The 19,374-nt window shown below is 38.2% G+C and overlaps 1 protein-coding gene across 1 annotated transcript in view; it reads left to right on the top strand.

Moving 5' to 3' along the window:
- CARMIL1 (capping protein regulator and myosin 1 linker 1) overlaps window positions 1–19,374 on the top strand; it is a 191,802-nt gene that overhangs the window by 127,401 nt on the left and 45,027 nt on the right. The window contains exons 23-29 of the mRNA XM_026841413.1: window positions 1,183–1,251; window positions 5,629–5,722; window positions 7,994–8,092; window positions 10,513–10,641; window positions 10,901–11,032; window positions 16,268–16,443; window positions 18,481–18,568. Coding sequence (XP_026697214.1) covers window positions 1,183–1,251; window positions 5,629–5,722; window positions 7,994–8,092; window positions 10,513–10,641; window positions 10,901–11,032; window positions 16,268–16,443; window positions 18,481–18,568 — 787 coding nt within the window. The remainder of the gene's footprint in view (window positions 1–1,182; window positions 1,252–5,628; window positions 5,723–7,993; window positions 8,093–10,512; window positions 10,642–10,900; window positions 11,033–16,267; window positions 16,444–18,480; window positions 18,569–19,374) is intronic.

The following is a 19,374-nucleotide window of genomic DNA, read 5'->3' as shown; positions in this document are numbered from 1 at the left end:
AAGCCTTGATGGCTTTCAGGATGGCACACTGAAATGTTTCAAAGTACACTGAATGTCATAGTTGACATAATGTCACCACAGTCTGTGGTGTGATTACAAACTGAATAATGCAATGGTAACTGGCTCTGCTTAAAATGTTATAAAATCACATCCATGTAGAAATACAAACACACTTTCCAATGACAAAAATATCCAAGATTTGACCCTAAGTGTAGCTGATCTTTGCAGACTGGGTGTAGAATCTCTCTTCCTCTCTCTTTTTGCCTCCATCTTTCCATCTAAAAAGCAAAGGGATGATTCTGCAACCTCAGAAGGGTGTCAATACCTGTGAAACCCTACCATCTATATATTTATTTTTTTTTTAACACCAGAAACCTCTGATTTTGTGCCTTTTTTTAAGAACAGCTACAACTAACTAGTGCTCTTGCACGAGCAAGATTTATCCGCTTGACTGTCTCTTCTGACTGCTAATGAGATCTTTGAACATGTGTTCGCAAATTGCCAGGCAGTCTGCTTGAGTGGTCTAAATTGGGGGAGGAGGGGGAAGGCTGGATCACTCTTATCACTATTGTGTATTCAAAAGAGCTACGATTTATGCACCTAACCTAATGGCTTATATTGGCAGCCAGCTACGTTGCATGTGGAATCATAGAAACTGTGTGATGAGCTAGTACAGGACTGAATATACAATAGCCTGCAAATTTTGACCACCAATTAGCATGAATTTTTTTCAATACCTTTTTTTGTAACAGTAGCCATATAGCCTAGGCAGAACAGAGATTGATCACTTACTGCAATTTTCTTGGTTTTCAGTGTGGACTTGTAAAGCAGACATTTGAACTTTATTTTTGCTGCTACTGGAAAAAGCTGGAATTTTATCTCCAAATCTTTCTATTAACCCTCTTTTAGGAAAACGTTTTTATGTTAATGATGGAAAATATAGTACAGAATCCCCTTTAAAGAAAGGAAAACCGAATTTTATAGTATCTTTGTCCGTAACTTCTGTCATTTCAAGGTTTTAGCCTGTAACTAAAGACAAGTTTTTAAAATCTTGCCTTCCACTGTACAATTTTGAACATACAGCACTGTGTTATTTCAATATGCAAAGTTTCAATACTGATTTATTTGGTGGTTCTTGTTTAACTTTTTTTTTTTTCTTTTCTCTCTCCCGCCACCTCTCAGAACTGTAATATGGGACAAGAATAATATCACTGCGCAGGGCTTCCAGGACATAGCTGTGGCACTGGAAAAGTAAGTTCTCAAGCAATTGAATCACTGATGAAGAGGCCAGAGTCTTAGATCCAGAATGATCTGAGCAGCTGCAGTTCTCGTTGCAGTCAATATGATTTGGAGATGCTGAGTGCTCTCAACTTTAAACATCAGGGTGCTTAATCTAAAGGAAAATTTATGACTTCACATCCTTCAAAAGGATGGGAAAAGGCTTTATGGCTCTTTCATCCATACTCTATCAGCTTTAAGGCCTTTGAGTTCTGCTGTTAGCATTAATATTCTGAATTTGAGAATATTTTTCCTTCATTATATTGTCTTGATAGCATGCAGAAATTCTATTCTAGTCAGTGAATGAAGCTGTATATAGTAACAGAAAATTACTGAAGCATGCCTTTGTAGTCTGACTTTTTTTTTTCTTTCCCCCAGCAAGTTGAAACTAATAGTGATGATCTCAGGAACTGCAGTTGTTCATCATAATTGCTGTGGTCTGGATCATTTTGCTTCTCTGAGCTTACTCACAGTTGCAGCCATTACCAGTGATAGATGCTAAATGACTTTCATCTCTCTCCATCTACATCACATTTCTTTATATGTTATTATTACTTTTCTTAAGAGGGAAAAATTACAGATTTAAATTAAGCAGCAATTGCAGTTGTTTCACATCATTAAATCCCTCAGACAGGAACAAAGGCTCTCGTCAGAAGGTGAAGGTAACATACAATTGCTAGTTTCTAGACAAGAAGTTTCTTTAGGCTTGCAAAACTGCATAACTACTTAGGGGAGCATCTTAACCCTTGGAAGGGTCATGAGGCTAGAGCTTATAAAGTTACTTGTTTTATGAAACTGTTGTAGTTTATATTCTTGGTTTCAAAATGAATGCAGTTGCTCTGATGGGGGAAATTACATAAATGCTATATAATTAAGCAAATCATCTTGAAGTGATTCCATTGGTAGTAGTGAATAATAATTTGCAAAGGTTATTTGTCAGCTTGCAGGCATTTCTCTTCAAGAGCAATAACATGTACATTTATCAGAAAGTCTGGTTAAAAAATATGCTTATTTTCTGGTTAGTATCAACTTTATTTTTCTGTTCTGAAGTGCTTGGATAAGTAAATAGAAAACAAGGGGACATCCTAAGGCAAAACTAAATCACCTACACACAAAAAAAAAGAGAAATGCTGCAGGTAATTGTGTGACACTGCACTTTGTTGAAGTGACATCTGATTTATTTAGCTTGGAAGCTGAGGTCATTTTATGTCCCCTCTAACATTTTAAGATTGTTAAAACCATTGATAATATCACAAACTAAGCCACAAGCAACAAAGGTTTAAACTCACAGGAGAGGCACTGTCAATACCGGCTGAAAACAATTAGCCTTTAAACAATCCACAATCTCAAAGACATATTGAGAACATCCTCCACCATATGTTTCCTAAAAATACATGAAACCATCAACATTCTGTAGGAATGAATTGTAGCTCAAAATGGAATGAAATATACTGAAGATGCTTGGGGGTATATGTGTTGTGTGCATTGTTTTGATTTTGTTCTTAAGAAAAACAGTCATATATTTTGTGGTTTAGTATAAGAAAGCTATGCTTTTGTACTATGAGGAGGAGGCTGAGGAGAATTGAGAGGGCTTTAAAACATGCTGAAGTAATTTGAAGACTGTTTTTTCCCATCCTCCTGGCTTTTCTTTGTCTGTTCATAGTTGTGTGAAAATGTTGTTCCTTCAAGGAAATTATGGGACCGTGGCTGTTGGCAGAGCTGCCCCAAGGGTGTCCCAGCCAGCTGATGTGAGAGGCAGAGAGGATCTTCTGTAGAGCCCAATACAGGTGTTAGCTCAGGGAGGGCATTTGAGAACAGCGGGCATCCTGTTCAGCCTGGCCATTAGACAGGGACTTGTATCTCTGTAATTTTAATATGAAAATAAACATGTACTTGTGTGCTTTAAAGCCTAGAGCCCACTCTGTCATAGGACTGTACAGTATGGCCTCGTATTCATTTTTAAAGGATATTTTTTCTGCATGGACTGAAGAAATAGCTCAAGTCCTAAAATCTGATGGGAAATGCTGGGATTTGTTAGAGGGATATGAATTCTTCCCTTAGCAGTGACATGAAATCCGCATGTCCAAGCTGGCAAAACAGATTATCTTATTCCTGTTTCTAAAAAAATAGGCAGTAAAACTGTCACTGTGCAGCAGAGTGTGTGTCACAAATGGAGAAGTTACTACAAGGGAAGTAACATGTGATGAAGTGTAGGATTGTTGTCGCACATGCTGTATGTAGGAGAGACAGGAGGTTTATGAGACATCTTTTCCAGTCTCTGAGCCTCTAAAATTTAGTATCCTTTACATGTAGGTATTTTGATGAGGGTATTAATGTGTTATGAAATTACTGCATTGTTGAGTTGGTAATGTACTCCATTACAAGAGACAAGTGGAGTGTTAATAAAAAGAAAAACAGAGGAATGTTTTAGATTTCAAAGGAAACAGAGAAAAATGAATTGTGAAGATAAATATTGCTCTGATGATCAAAATTGAAAAGCGAGCTTTAAATTCTTGGGTTTATTTCCCTTAAGAGCTGGTTAATTCTTAGACAAAAATAAAGTAGCATTCCAATACAATGTTATTCTGGAAGCAAACCAAGTACAGAGCCTTCCTTAGGGTAGTGGTCTTCTAGAGTTCTGCCTCTGTGACTGCGTCCATGAAATCTTCTTGCTATTCACTTCCCCCCGCTTCCTCTGTGTGTGTGTGTGTGAGGGAGGGTGCACTAAGCCTTTGACTAAATTGAATTTAGCATGTAATTACTAGCATGAGAGCTGACTATTACAGATTTCGATGAATAGGATGTGTAAATGTCAAACAGCTGCGGAGATTCTTGGAAATCTAGCTTAGTTTCTTTTTAACTAAATAAATACCCCACCTGCCAGGTAGTAGTCAGGCAATCAGCAAGTTCTCTAATTATTATCTCTGTCTCTGAGCTTGGTATCTTTGACATTTAAACGTTTTTACCCATGCTGGTAGACAGCCAGTTATTTGCTGTTTAGTATTACATGAGGACACGTGACAGGGTCTGCACAGTTTGCGCAGTTCTTTGGAAGGACAAGTAGAAAGGTTAATTTTCTGTCTGTGATGCCGTAGCCAGTTGTACACTGCAGAAGGACAGGGACCTTGCTGACTCTATCTGCCACTGCCAGCTATGCATTGCCATGTTTGCACTGGGGAAGAAACGTATAAGTCTTCCATTGTCATTTAAGGTAAAATGTTGGGTAGTATCAATGAGTCAGTGTGTTTGGCAGTTCAAAAGACTGCTGTCCTTCAAGGAGTGGTTTCATGTGGCTAAACAGCTGGTGGGAGAAGAAGAGAAAGAACCTTGGAGTTTCACAGTAGTTAAGATGTCTGTTGTTGGAGTTAGGACATTTAGTGAAGGATGGGTGCATTGAAGTCAACGGAGTTGACTCAGTTGAAATTGTTGACTTTAAAGTACTTAAAAATAGAGGGTTCCAACCATATTTATATATCTCTGGATAGAATAGAAACAGACGGTTAGTGGGACGTTTATAGACAGCTGAAGAAGGAGGAAGGGATGTTTGCAGGAAATTAAAGCTAATTGAAAATAGGAGGAATAATTTCCTTTCCAGGTTTTAAGAATGTCCTGCTCTTTTTCTTTCCCTTTATTCAAATCTGAAGGTGTGTGGACATACATGTAGCATCTTAGGTTTAACTGTGTCATGCTAGCCAGTTTCTGTTCTCTGAGTTTAAATACAATTTTGACTCAAGACCAAAACCCTATCTTTATTCTCATATCACAGCAGATGGACAAAGCTACAGAAATAAGTAAAATGCAATTGTTTCCATAAAGCAATGTGCAGATGCTATGCTTATTTTTTCAGCTTTTATTAAAAATTCAGAAAGCATCTTCAAATTCTTGTAAATACAAGAAGTTATTAAATAGTAAGTTTTCAAAACTCAGTCTCTTTGTTGCTATCTGTCACTGAATATTTCCATTTAGACTTAGATCTGATAGAATTGCCAGCAGTCACTGACTCTTCCCTGTCCTGTTTTGATACAGGAAAAAGTAATCTAACCCTGTGCACAAAGGTACAGAGGACAGCTAGGCCATTAATTGACAGCTACTGGACAGTGGCCACTTGGCTACATTTTTTGCTTTTTAAAATCTCCACCTCTGTCTAGTGGCAAAGAAGAATTAGCAGCAAAAAGGAGCACACATGCCTCTAGTTAGTCCACTTACAAATGTGAAAAATATATTATTAGTACCTTCCACAAACAGGCTAGATGCATCTTATTTCTCCCTTCTAGTTGATTCTTCTTAGAGAGATGCCATAATTAGGTTAACTTTTACTATTAAAAAATATTTTCTTTCATTTTTCTTTAGGAATTATACTCTGAGATTCATGCCTATTCCAATGAATGATGCTTCCCAGGCACTCAAAACGAACCCTGAAAAGACAGAAGAGGCACTGCAAAAGGTATTGCATATACCACCAACATACAGAAATAAACCCAGTAAAAATAAAGGAATAATTTTGACTGTGATTTCATGCTTTCCTGTGTAAGAATTCTAGACTAGATCCACTAATTGTTTGATTTGCATGGACATATATGTGGTAATCAAGTGCTGCAAGAGCATGTAAGGCTTTTCATTCCAAAGAATGGTTGGCATGAAGGCTGATGGAATGCAATGGTGTATTATGAAGAAGTCATAGCTGAATAAGTGCAAGATAGACCTTGCATTTCTGTATGCCTAACTATGAAAGAGAGAGTTAAAAACTGGCATGTTTGTTACATACGTGCTTGCAGATATTTCCATGTGTGTAGAATTACTGGTACGCATCTTTTATTTTGGCATAAAAAAGTGCAGTCGGCACTGTATAAGACCAAGGATGCTCTTTAATTTGGAGGAGTATAAAAACATTTACTGCCTGTGTTCTATATTGTGCATATAAAATTCACACACTGTGTTGCCCTAAATAAACAACTGCACCAACATGTTCTTTTGGATGGAGAGGTGTTGACAGTATCTGTAGCTGTTCCACTTGCCTGACATATAAAACTCCCAGCTGAGTTTTAATATAGTAAATCTTGTGAGCTCCAAGTGAGCCTCCTGCTCCATCAGAAGGCATACAGTTCACATTTCTTTAATGAGTAGTTTTCCTTCAGCCAGGGTGAGGTCATAAGAACCTTATAAATAGTTCTTACAGATAACTGTGATTAAAAAGCAAATGTCTGTGATCCTTACTAGTAAAGAAATTTTCAGTAAAGTGATTCTCACAGGGAAAAGTGCTGGTAGTTAGTGCCTTTTTCTTTGATGCATGAAAATGATCTAAATTCTGCTTTAAAAAATTCTGAGTCATGGGGGATCAACATATTTCTTACATCTTGTTTAATGTAATTGTAGATAGTTTCATATCTAGAATGATAGATGCATCTCTGAAAAAATTATTGTGAGGCTTCTGGCCATGGGGATTTAAATTCTGTGTGTTAATTAGGCATTATGTACAAAGACCATTTTCTTTTATTCATTTCAAAGTTGCTAAAACTGTTTGACCCCGAGTTTAACACGTGTGGTTCAGGCTTTCTTTGCACAACACAGGGAATTTCTCTCCAAAAAAAGGTTAACAGTCTTGGGAGAGGTGCAGTGAATGCAGGTAATTCCATGCACGTAGGAATGCCTGCCCGTGCAGACTGAGCTGTCATGCCTGATGCAGGGACACCTGAACTGACTGACTGACGTCTCGGGAGGGTCCATAAGCTTCAGCACACCACAGCTTGAGTACAATGAGAGTGCCTCTGGCCCTGGTCCAGCACCAGATGGGCATAGTAGCTAACCTCCCGAGCTCCAGTATCTTTTCAGAGCGCTTTACTTGTAGTATGGGCAAACTGCGTAAACCCTGCATTACTCTGTGGCATGGTCATTGTGTTCCAGTTCTTGCTGCTGATGCAGGTTTTAGGGGTGACCATCAGTCTCTATTAGTCTCTGTCTCAGAACCTGCTGGTGATTCCATTCATCCTTTTCCCCTCTCTTCCTTTCAGATCAGATCCATCACCTTTGATGAACCTTAACAAATGTATTGGTGGGGTTTTTGACTCTTAAGTTTGATAGAGCCAGGTTAGAGGGTTACTCGATGTGCCACTAAGCTGGCTGATGGTAGGTGTTTACTGATGGTGACAGTTATGGTAGGCTGTGACCATCATCTGTGGGTAGGAATCACTTGTCTTTGAAGACCACTTACATACTGCTTAGCCTTAAGCAATTTTTGAACTGAGGCTCCTGTATCAGTTAGGTACTTTTAAATATTTTATCTTCTCTCCAGGCCATACTGCTCTTTAAATCTGTGTCTTTGCAGTGGGTCGAATGCATCTAAAAGAAATGAATCAGCTATCGTGTGTCATCATGGTCTCTACAACAATACTTTATGGATAGGGTCCCTTCAAATATTTCTCAAACCTGATCTACTCCTTTGTCAGTGTAACTTACTAAATTGTTCAAAATAGAAGACTAATTCAGAAAACACTGGCAAAAGCACAGTGTTTTAATGATGTTTCACTAGTCTGTGAGTGAATGAATAGTTGCCAATGTGTTTATTAAGCATTGGGGTACACAGAATAAGGTTTGCAGATAACAAGAAAATACTTAGGCAGTTTTTCCTGTCACTCCTTTTCTGATATGGCAGCAAAATTGAAAGCAAATTGCAATGTGGAGAGTCAAATCAGTTTCCTAATCTGTTCTTGCTTTTTAGATAGAAAACTACTTGCTTCGTAATCACGAGACCAGAAAGTACCTCCAGGAGCAGGCGTACCGGCTGCAACAAGGCATTGTTACTAGTACCACTCAGCAGGTGAGAACAGATTCCTTACTGGTACTTTGCAGGGTCTGAAATCTGCCTGGGGACAGAATTGTCTCTCATTCTGGCAGCATAGCTTGAACTAAGATGTGCCTTTGGGTGATACTTCGTTTCCCAAGTAATAGTAATTGTCAGTGCTAATATTTTTAGAAGGAAAAAAAAAAAGCTTTTGTGAGAAGGAGTTGTTAGGCATAGTAGTACTGTGTAGAGAAAGACCTGAGTGAAATACTGTTGGAACCTGGAACAGTTTAGCTCATTCGTGGTCAGGAGTCTGATTTTTCAACAGGCTCTCATCAGTGTGACAAGCATCATCATAAGGCTGTGCCAAATCTGGTGTCTGAGTCAGTTCCAGTCTCTCTGCCTAGCACTGAGCAACCATGTAAACAGACCCTTAGGCACCACCAGAACAAATAGCCTTAGAGAGTAAGTCATCATTTATTTTATGCCTTCAGAACTGTGGGTATCATGGGAAGCTTTACTTAAAGGGTGGGAGCGAAGGAAGGTAGAAGTCTTCTGTGCTCTTTATAGTCTGGACAGCTGTTTTAAAAGGCTTCATGTCCAACATAGCCCAATATACTGCTTCAAGGTGGGAAGTTTTTGTCAGCCGCTTCCAGATTTCCTAAATGTCATGTGTTCTGGGTTTTTTTCCCTTTCTCTTGAGGACTACAGGCATTTTCTGTGGTAGCTTACCGTTCTCTCTGTTCTCATTCTCTGCATTTCTTGCCAGTACCCCTCAGGGCTGTTTTCAGCTCCAGTACACCACTGAAGCAAGCTGGTATAAGCAGAAAAAACTTTGTCATGGCCTTAGTTTTAAGTTTACTTCAATGTTTGTTTGCACCACTTGTGTTCCTATGCAAATGGGAGACTCCAGCAAACTGGTGAGGAATATCTGTTTTGCTCTTCAGCTGAGTCAATGAAATTTTTATCCATTTTCTGCAATCTTTTTCTGCAATTCAAAGTGTCCTTTTTCTACCTGTATTAAAATTTAATGGGACAGTTTTATTCCTAGAATCTGAAATTACACTGTAACCTCTCGACCGAGAAAACAGTACATTGAGATGTACTGGCACTAAAAACCACAAGAACAGTGTCACTTTATTTTATTTTAGTAATTTATCTGTTCCAATGCCACCTTTTTCCCCCCTAAGTTAATAATCTCCATATGAATTAAGTTTAAGACTTTTTATAGCTTGGTGGTTTTAGTTGTGCTTTTCTCCAACAACCACGCACACATCAGGTTTCAATAAATGTAATTTATTGTTATTTTGAAAGTAAAATTACTCATTTCTATATTAAATTGTGTACAATAAAAATGTATTTTAAAAACAGTTTTAAAGGAGCTGGAAAAGATTCTCTAGTTAGTATGGTGGAATTGCATTATTATTCCTAGAGTGTATTTTTTTTTTTTAAGTCCAGATGTCCCAATGAGACTTACCACTGTCTAATAATTAATTAGCTTTTTGTACTTAAATAAAAAAACACACCCAAAACCCTTTGAAGAGGAGGCATCATGCAGAGCAGAGAAGGAGCATGCTGTGAAATTATTTCAGTTCTTGTTGCTAATGATATAAGATTCTAGAACTCTAGACTTTATATGATGATGACATGTGCACTCAGATGTTGCTTCAAAATGTCAAATAGCCAGTTGTAATGAATGCTATGCAGGTTAAAGACTTTTAACTATTGTAATCTCTCTGCCCCATATATCTTAATCAAAACTGACTATATGTCAGGCATTCTTACTGGTTTATCTTGTAAGGATACAGCTATACCACCTGCCCTGTATTTGCAACACGTTGAATCAATTGTGTTGTGGTACAGATTAAGCTCAATTTAACCCACTGTGAAAGGTCTGATGGAAACGTCTGCTTTGGTAGTGCCCTTGCAATGAGGAATATTTACATTTTGAAAGAATGCCTCAGAAGCCTGAGCAATTGCATTTTGCTTAGACAGAAGTCTCTGTTGGTGTTTGTTGAATGGATAGTGACAGAGCTTTCTTTTACTGTCTGAACTTCTTAACAATTCAGGGACCTTCAGAGCTAAGTGTTAGATATATTGACAACATTTTTAGAATTAAACTTACTCCAAAAAACAGAACACCTGAACTGAATAACTTCTTGGTTATTTGCAGTTATCCTGGAGGTAACTGTGGAGGAAATATTCCAAAGCATATTTTTTTGTAATGGTTAAAGGTTTGGGTTTTTTTCCAGTGTTTAGGTGTGTCTTTATGAGATAAAATGCTTTTCTTCAGTAGCACTGATATACCTCCAAGCTCTGATCGTGGATTTCCAGACTGTTATATTGTCACTACAAATCTCATCATGCTCACATTAATTTTCTTCCTGGACTGAATTCAGTTTGCGTTTGTCCAACATTCCGATGTTTTATCTTTTCTATTTCTCTTGTTTAAGTAGATGATTGACAGAATATGTGTTAAAGTGCAAGATCATCTCAACTCTTTAAGAAACTGTGGTGTGGATGCTGTACAGGAAGATGTCAAATCTGCAGAACGGCTTATGAGGGATGCTAAGAACTCCAAAACAGTAAGCCTTTCCCAGCTTGCTGGTAATACTGAGAGCAGTTCAGTGTGTGCTTGCAAGTTTTCTCTCTTTGGGGAGTTAAAATAACAATGTGTCACAAAAGAGTGTTTTCTTTAGATGATAAGCTGTAGGTAGTACTTAAAGTGACAAAATAATTCTAATTTCTAAAAACTTTGATTTAGCAGAGAGATTTCCTCCTATTTGTCTGGATTTGAAGACAGTGATGAGCCTACTTTCCAAAGATATTCTTTCTGTCTTACAGCTCTTACCAAATCTGTATCACCTTGGTGGAGCTTCTTGGGCAGGAGCAAACGGTTCGCTCTCCAATCCAATCCAAGAGACGCTTGAATCCATGGCTGGAGAAGTCACAAGGGTTGTGGATGAGCAACTTAAGGTCTGTGGATAAATTGGGTAGATGTGTTGACATCTCTCACATGCAGAAATAACTAAATCTAAGATCTTCTGTTGCTATGTTGCTAAATGCAAATATGCCACATTTTTTTTCCTCCCACACTTCCCAGTATATTTGTACGTAAGCTATCTTTTCATTATTAGTCTCTTGTGCCTTATTATCTGGATTGTAGCCTGGTTGGAATGAAAAAATTGCTTTAGTGTTTGCAGTGGGCAGTAGGAGCATGTACTGTTTATTATAATTTTATCTTCTAGAAGGGGAAAACTTATCGATTGTTCCATAGGCCCTTCATAAAGCACCCTAAAAAGTCTCATGCCCTGGAGAAAAGTACTTACTAGTTAAGGTATCCCACTGGAGTGAAAGCTGCTTTGCTGTAGATTACATTGCAGAATTTTTTTTTTTCCACACTGACCGCTTTTGAACCTGGTGCAAAATTTCCACTGTTTGATTTGGATAACTCATATGTATTGAGAGTGCCTCAAGAATTACTACATCCATCTTTATGGGAAATCTTTTCACATATTGCCTGTCAATATGTGTTCTTGAAATAAACATTATTGATCTGTAAACATTCTCACCTGTGTGTTCAGCAAGCTCTTGCACAGAACTTCTACCTTCAATTATGTTAGATCTTACTGTATAACAAGTAAGGGTCATCCATACAGCATGTGCAAAGCTCTCAGTCCAGGAAGAATTCAAGGTGGGAGAACTTTAGCAAGTGTTGGGATCTGTATGGAAGCTGATGAATTTAAGAATATGGTTCTAATAATTCAGATCCAACTTAAGTGTATGACTAAGCTGCCTTGCCTGTGTTTTGATATATTTAAACTTACCAAAGAATCTTAAAGTGCAGGTTGAACTTCCAATTGAAACAACATGAAAATGCTTCAGTCAGTGGGAATATAATGAAGAAGTAATAATACCACATTACTAATTGCTTTTGCAAAATCAAAAAGGTAATGAGGAGGAAAATGGTGCTGAATTTTTTGTATTTTTCTCTTTTTCCCCATTATATGAAATAAGGTGAAGATTCTTTATCACTTCTTTAACTTCTGCAGACACAAAAGTGATTCACCTCCAGGATTCTTCCCAATAGAACTTCTAGACTATTATTGGGATGGGAACTGTCAGATCAGCCCTTTGTACAGGGCTCATGCACTTAAATAAGTCCTGTGCATTTCGGAGAGTCTTACAAAAGGGGGGAAAAAAGCACCTCTTCAGCATTTGGAATGTTATTTATAGTTCCTGGCATAAGATTGAGTTAATGCATCTTCCATTTATGCTTTTACACATTTACAGCAAAAGGCACTTTAGCTCAACCATTCTAACTTTTACATCTACTTTTGATTTGTGTGGCATTAAACTTTAAGTGCCTTACAAGAAACTATAAAGTCATAATGCTCTTTGTATATTGTAACACTCATTTTTATTAATTTTACACTTAAAGCTGAAAGGTTTTCCTTTGAATTCTGTAGTGGTGTACTTTGCGTGGAGGAGAAAATGTTGAACATGGGTTAGGATTTTTTTTCCCAGTTTTTAGGTCAGTTCAGAACATCACATGCAGTTTATTATTTGTGAAGATAGATAAGAGAGCTCACATGAATACAGTTCTTTTTGTGATTGTTGGGAAAAAACCCATCCTATGTGCTGTAAGTGGAGTTTTGACTTTTAGCTTCCATAGCAACCAGAGCCTGGTTCTAGAAGGAGCTGTTTGGAATTTTTTTTTTTTTTTTTAAACTTCAAAAGAGGGAAGGGGGCGAGAAGGAAGAAGTTAGAATAATGGAAAGCAACATCTTCGAGTGAGTTGAGTTGGCCAAAGGAGAAATTATAGCAAGGCCCTTGCATCTCTCTTCTCCTGCTGGTGTCACTGTGGACACACAGAACCCAGAGATGCTTTATTCGGTTGGCAAAGGCCCAAGGGAAAATCGTAGGCAAGACAAATGATGCTTAGACAAGAGAATATGCTTTGCAAGGACAGGAGTGCCTGAACTATTACTCCTAAATTCCATCCTAGTGGAAAGAGTTTGTTGGCTCCATCACCTGTTCCACTTTTTCTTTAGATGTCATCATTCTCTAGTCCTTTTACTCACTGTATCTTTTTCCTAAATGTTAAGAGTCATTAAACATGGGCAGGACTTCATTCTCTTCTTTCTGCACTCCTGAAGTGCTGAAGTCCTGAAAATGCTGACTGGCACTTGTGGCCTTGTATCTGAAATGTTTGCCCCTCTACAGTCAATATTGGTAGCTGTGAGTTTCCACCACTGAAAGGTTTTGGGATAGAATTAGTGGGTGGGTAAAGGTTTATGTAGATACAGTAATAGTCATGTGAAATCAACAGTTCAAATCCATCACTGAAGAAATTATTTTCAGTTGTACACTTAAAGAAGAGATCCAAACTCTTATTTAACTTTTAAATTGCACATTCTCTTGGGTATTTTGAGTAAAAATTAATTTTTAAATTTTTAGGTAAGGGCTTAGTCTTTCATCCTACTTCCAGTGATCCCTTCACACAGCACTTCTTCACATGATCCATTCTGAAAGACCATGCTTAAACTGCAATTTTAATTCCACATAGTAAGTCTTTGTAACTTTATGATTGTGATCCACTGGTAACTATTGGGAGGCTGAGTGTGAGTTTTCAAGGTAGGCTACACAGTTGCACCAGTGAATAAACTCCATGGGAAAAAATGAATGTGTCGGAAATTCTCATTAGTAGTTTACCTGACTGAGTTGTCTCTACCATTGAAGTTTGTCATCTTCCATGTGGATATGGCTGCAGTGGCTTGAAAGACTCTTCATTAGTATTATGGCCTCAGAATCTGCTTGGGGATTGAAGGAGAGAGTGTGGAAGGAGTTTTTCCAAGTGCAGAGAGCTTGGGAACCCAGAAACAAGCTCCATATAATGTCTGTTGTCCCTTATACCTGTAAATCAAATGTTGTAGAGGTCAGACTTCCCTGTATGCTGTGGCAGTTTCATGCTCCTGTGTTGTCTTTGTGAATCTACGCTTAAAAATCAGTCAGTTGAGAGCTACAGACTGAAAGATGCTGCTTTGAATCATTAAAATTACTAAGCAGTAATGGTGGGTTTGTTTCTTACTCAGTATCTATATATGAAAATTGCTAGTTATGGTGGGGATATGCAAAAAGGATAAAGCTGATAAGATGGAGTTCAGCCTGAGGTCACTTACCTGTGGAGTGAGATTGAGAAGAAAAAGGAAGTTGGTAGAGCTTTCAAGGAGCTCAGTTCATTATTTTTGTACAATGTAGAAGCATCTAGGTTAGAGCTAGATTTATGTAGTTCCAATGAAATGACTATTTTGTTTCTTTTGTTATTTCTAAGTACTTTTTTTCTGTTTGGTTATCAACCTTCAACCTTACCGGAGACAGCTTAGCCCATTTCAGTTATCTGGTCTCTGTCCCTCTCTTCTTTCCACCTTCCTTTGGATTTTAAAAAACTGCTCAAAAACTGCATGCAAATAGCATATGTTGAAAAATCTGATGTCTTCTCATAGTTGCTGCTTGTCACACTTGTTTAGAAGATTCATAGTTGGGGGAAATGGGTCTTGCACATACACTGAAACACGAATTACAAGGACACTGTCTTTATTCTCCCTGCCACTTTGGAAGCACCTTATCCTGAGGAGACCCCACAGTCACTGGAGTGTGCAGCAGCATGACAGCTTCAGCATGCAGAGGGACCAGCTGCTGGAGAGACCCATCTTCTTACTGATCTTCTCTAAGTGGCACCTCATGCTGGGAATGTACATAAAGAGTTTGTATTCAAATCCCTTGCTGAGGACCCTTGACCCTTTGCAATCTCTGAAACAAGTTATTTGATGGGAAATTAATTGATGGTTAAACACCCTTCTGAAGATACCTAAAATAGATTTCCTGAGTTGCTGGGACTGGAGATGGGAGTAAGGTGGATATAGGAGAGAATCTGAACAAAGAACAATTTTCAATCTTGTCAGAAAATACTGCTTTGTGTTTATAAATAAATCTGTCTTACTGTGTACAGGGTACATATCAACATGTAGATAAAACAATATTAATATGAAACCTAGTTTTCCAGATGACCAGCTGATTGTTTTATACCTTCTGTGGTCCTACCTAACCTTTTTGGATACGAAAATTGAAAGCAGTTAGAGGAAAGATGTTTTGGTGATACAGGACACTAGTACTATTTCTACATCTCATCCTGATCCCTATATGTGTACATTAGAGCTTTTCTGCAGTTTTGTTCATACACAGATGATTATGTTAGGAACTGTGAGCTCTCACCTGCTCCTGTAGTTAGGGCTCTTTATTTTCTAGTCAGAGCTGGTATTTGGAAAAGAAACCAGAATTACCTTCTTTCAGAGGCACGGATCAGAGATAAACCTCATGCAATTGAAAGAGGCTTCATGACATAACTTCACAGCATTGAGATATGTATGGAAGATTATTCTAAGAGGGAAGAAGTTTATTTGATACCATCAGCAGGGGAGACCTTATTTTAAGAAAAAGAATGTTGAGGGGGTTGCGGGGGTTACATGATCCTGTTTCTGGAGTGTGTATGGTTTTCTTCTGTCCTGGTTTGGGGTTTTGTTCAGTCATCAAAAAAGAATAAAAATTGCTGACCACACCTAAAGTTCACTGCAGACTTCCATGTATGTAAATGATTCAAATAATAAAGGTTTGTATGCCCGCTGCAAATCATACCTGTAGTTATTTCTTAATATTTGGCTAGTATATTCCAGCCCTGTAGAACATGCCAAGTTCTCATGAGTCTTCTTTCTTCATATACTGAATCCTCTTAGAAAGTGTCAGGTCTGGAGCATTGGTGAAAATTGGTGATTCAGGGCACAGTTTAGAGCGAAGGCAGCTGCTGCAGAGCATCCACTGCATCTGCTGCATGCAGAGACAGCAGTGGTGGGTGCACAAGGGAAGCTAATTTATTGTTCTGACAGTTAAACACAGGGATGTGTTTCACATTTGAAAAAGCAAACAAGTACAGTTGTGGGTCACTTCCAAAACAAGTATGTTGTCCCTCCTTAGCTTTATTTTGTAAAATGCGTTTTATATAGCATGTGGATTGCAAAATGGATTGGAATTGAGGAAGAAAAATTGTAAAAATTACAAGTCTAAAAGCGTCATAGTGCTATGGACCAGAATAATAATCTTCCAACTAATGAAAATCTCAATACCTGATGTTAGCTTTTGTTTATTGTGCTGCAGACACTCCTTGAGTCTATGGTGGATGCAGCGGAAAACCTTTGTCCAAATGTAATGAGGAAAGCTCGCATTCGTGAAGACCTGATTGAGGCTAGCACTGAAAAGATTTCCATCCCACGCACTTTTGTGAAAAATGTCCTCTTGGAGCAATCTGGAATTGATATCCTCAATAAAATCAGGTACTTAAAAAAACCTAATCTAACAAAATTGACTATATAATTTGGATTTAGGGTTGCGTGTATGTGTATTTCTGTAGCAGATTTTTGGGATGCTTTTGTGACTCACAAGAACCTGTGTTAAAGCACTTAAAGAGCAGGAAATTGTCCTACAAGCCTGGTGAACTTAGTTCAGGATATTTAGAATCTCCAGGGATGTTAGCTTGATCATTAGTGCATATGCTTCTGTTTTATTTAGTAAGAGTTAGTAAGAGGTTTGGTTTATGGTACACAAATAACATTTTCATGACTGATGCATTTTTTTAAAAACCTATTTATGTTTTCAGGTAACACTGAATTACTGCAATAGAAGGAAATTGCACTTACTTGCTTCAAGTGTTAACAGTGCTTTGTCTGTTGCTGCATTCGGTCTTGTCCTGTAGCTGTAGCAATCACTTTAAAACTTTTTGTTTGTGTGGGAGTTGTGCACAGCAGATGAACATACTTAAAAAAATGGGAACTTGGATATTCAAACCACAAACCTGGAGCAGAAACAGTTGCCCTAAACAACCCTTAGTTCACTCTTTAAAAAAAACCAAAGTGAAAAAGAGGGTTTTACTCAACCTGCACTGCATCTTTTTTTTCATACATTATGTACCAGAGAATACATTTATGCAGTACAGTGTGCTTGATCTGTATTTAAACCCTTGCAGTTGCCATCATTTGGCTAAGGAATGCTTTCTGCTTGATGAAAAAGCATGTAATTTTGCATTGTGATGCTACTGTCTTTGCAGAAGAAAACAGTAAGACTTAGAAATTAGTTTTGCAGAGTACAGCAAAATTGGCAGAAGAGTTGTTAAAGACTTTAGCTATGCCCTCAGAGTGTTTTAAATGGTTCAGGGAGTGAGTTTTCTTCACTTCAGTCCTATCAAACAAAACTTTACCCTGAGACACAATAATAGTGCTCCTTCCACCTGTAGAAGCTGCAGCTGTCAGTGGGGTGAGGGTGGCACACTGTTACCCTTCCTGCCTTATAGTATTTGAAATTAATGTGTAGTAACTGAGGGAAATTCTTTCACTGTCATTCTCTTCCCACCATGGCTTGGCCACCATTCTACTTCCTTCTGAATTGAATTGCCTTTCCAAGGAGTTTCTTACCTTTTTCCCCAGACTTTCTGCAGCAGTAGTGCTAGCCCCACATAGAAATAGCTTTGTTAATCCAATGCAACTCAGTCCACACATAAAAACCTTAAACCAAAATGATGTTACTTGCTGGCAAGTGTTAGTTGAAGCAATTGGCCTTGAAACTGTAGAAGCAGGAGAGATGGAGCTTCAGGCTGCAGCTCAGGCATATGTGCCTTCCACAGCCTTTTGTACTGTGGCCAAAGATGAGACCCCAGGGGGGCAATTCCTTGACACACTTCCTTGATAGGAAGTTACCAGTGAAACTTCAATTCAGTGTACAGGGTGTGTTGGTGTTCCACATACGTGGAACATGGTGTAATGGGAATGGCTGACATGAAGTTCTGGAGATAGAAAGTGGTTACCTAGAGCAAGAAGAGGAAGCAAAGTTGTGATGGCAAAGATGGAAGAACCAGCATTGTACAGTTGTCATTAATCCTGCAGACAAACACAAAAAGGAGTTGAGGAACTAAATGGATTGTAGTTGTCCAGTGTAGTAGTGTTAAACAGGCAGCACTGTCCTAATCCCTTTCATCCAAGATTTGCATTTCTCTGACTTCAGTGGCAGACTGTTCCTTTACTGAGTTTCACATGTGGTTTTTATTCAGCTCTTCTACCCAGATGTTTTCATTTCAGCTCTTTAAAAAAAAAAAAAGTTAGAAGCAGGTTAAATATGGTACAGAGGCTCTTGTGTTTATTGTGTGATTCATGAGTTTATTTCTGAAACCTGCAGTCATGTATCCTGACACCCTCTAATGTCTTACTTCAAATAAAGTGACAGCACTGTGGATAATCGTCGCACTGTTGAACACATAATAAAGACAAAATTCTCCTGCGTGAATTAAAAATGTCTCTGTCTCATTTTTAATCCTCACACAGTGAAGTAAAGCTGACAGTGGCTTCTTTCCTGTCTGACCGAGTTGTAGATGAAATTCTGGATGCACTTTCCCATTGCCATCACAAACTGGTGAGTATTTCCATGGCTGATATCTGAATATGTCAGGTATCTTAACAATGCCATTTACATTCATAACTTGTTCAATTTCTCCTTGGCACAGCTCTATTTTGAAATTGGTTTTACTTTTATTGGCATCACTGACATCATTAGAAGGTGATGGGACTCTTGTCTTTGCTTTAAGGAGGATAGAACCTTGGAAGAGGCTGTGGAGGCTGCATTATGTATTTGTCCTGTATCTTTTGCACTGTTATCAGATCTAAAACTAAAAATGACATCAGGATACAACATGGAATCATTAATTATGAACAGTGCCAGTACTTGTCCTGGTGAGATGATAAGGGTTGGCTGCTCATGAAATGAGAGGTAAAATTTCATTCTTTAGAGGAGGGACTGCTGAGACCTTGTTCCCTGAATGAGTACATCTTGAGGCTATCTCAAATATGTAAGCATCAAGTTTGAAAAGAGTAAAAACATAGGGAAGGAAACACTGTTATTTGGAGGTTCTGAGTTGTCAGGAGGCACAGTTGTTTATTATAAAGGTACTTGCTGCATCAGGAGTAGAAGAAATAAACAACTATGTATCCACAGAAAAACATTTTTATTTCTGATGCAATGGGCCTCTGTAAGGAGAGTTCAGTACTGTTTTTTAAAGAAGCCAGTGGGTGGTCATTCTTCTGATTGAAATTGCTCTTCATTTCTAATTGAAATTTCTCTGGCTTCAGCTTGCAGTCATTAATTTTTTTCAGATGCTTTTCCCCACAAGATAAGGGAACTATGTATATTTCTATTTATTTCCTCTCTATGAAAGCCCTCAT

Source organism: Athene cunicularia, assembly GCF_003259725.1.
Source record: "Athene cunicularia isolate RWA chromosome 2 unlocalized genomic scaffold, athCun1 chr2_part1, whole genome shotgun sequence".
In the NCBI taxonomy this organism is placed as follows: domain Eukaryota; kingdom Metazoa; phylum Chordata; class Aves; order Strigiformes; family Strigidae; genus Athene; species Athene cunicularia.
This window is presented reverse-complemented; position numbering and strand designations above follow the sequence as displayed.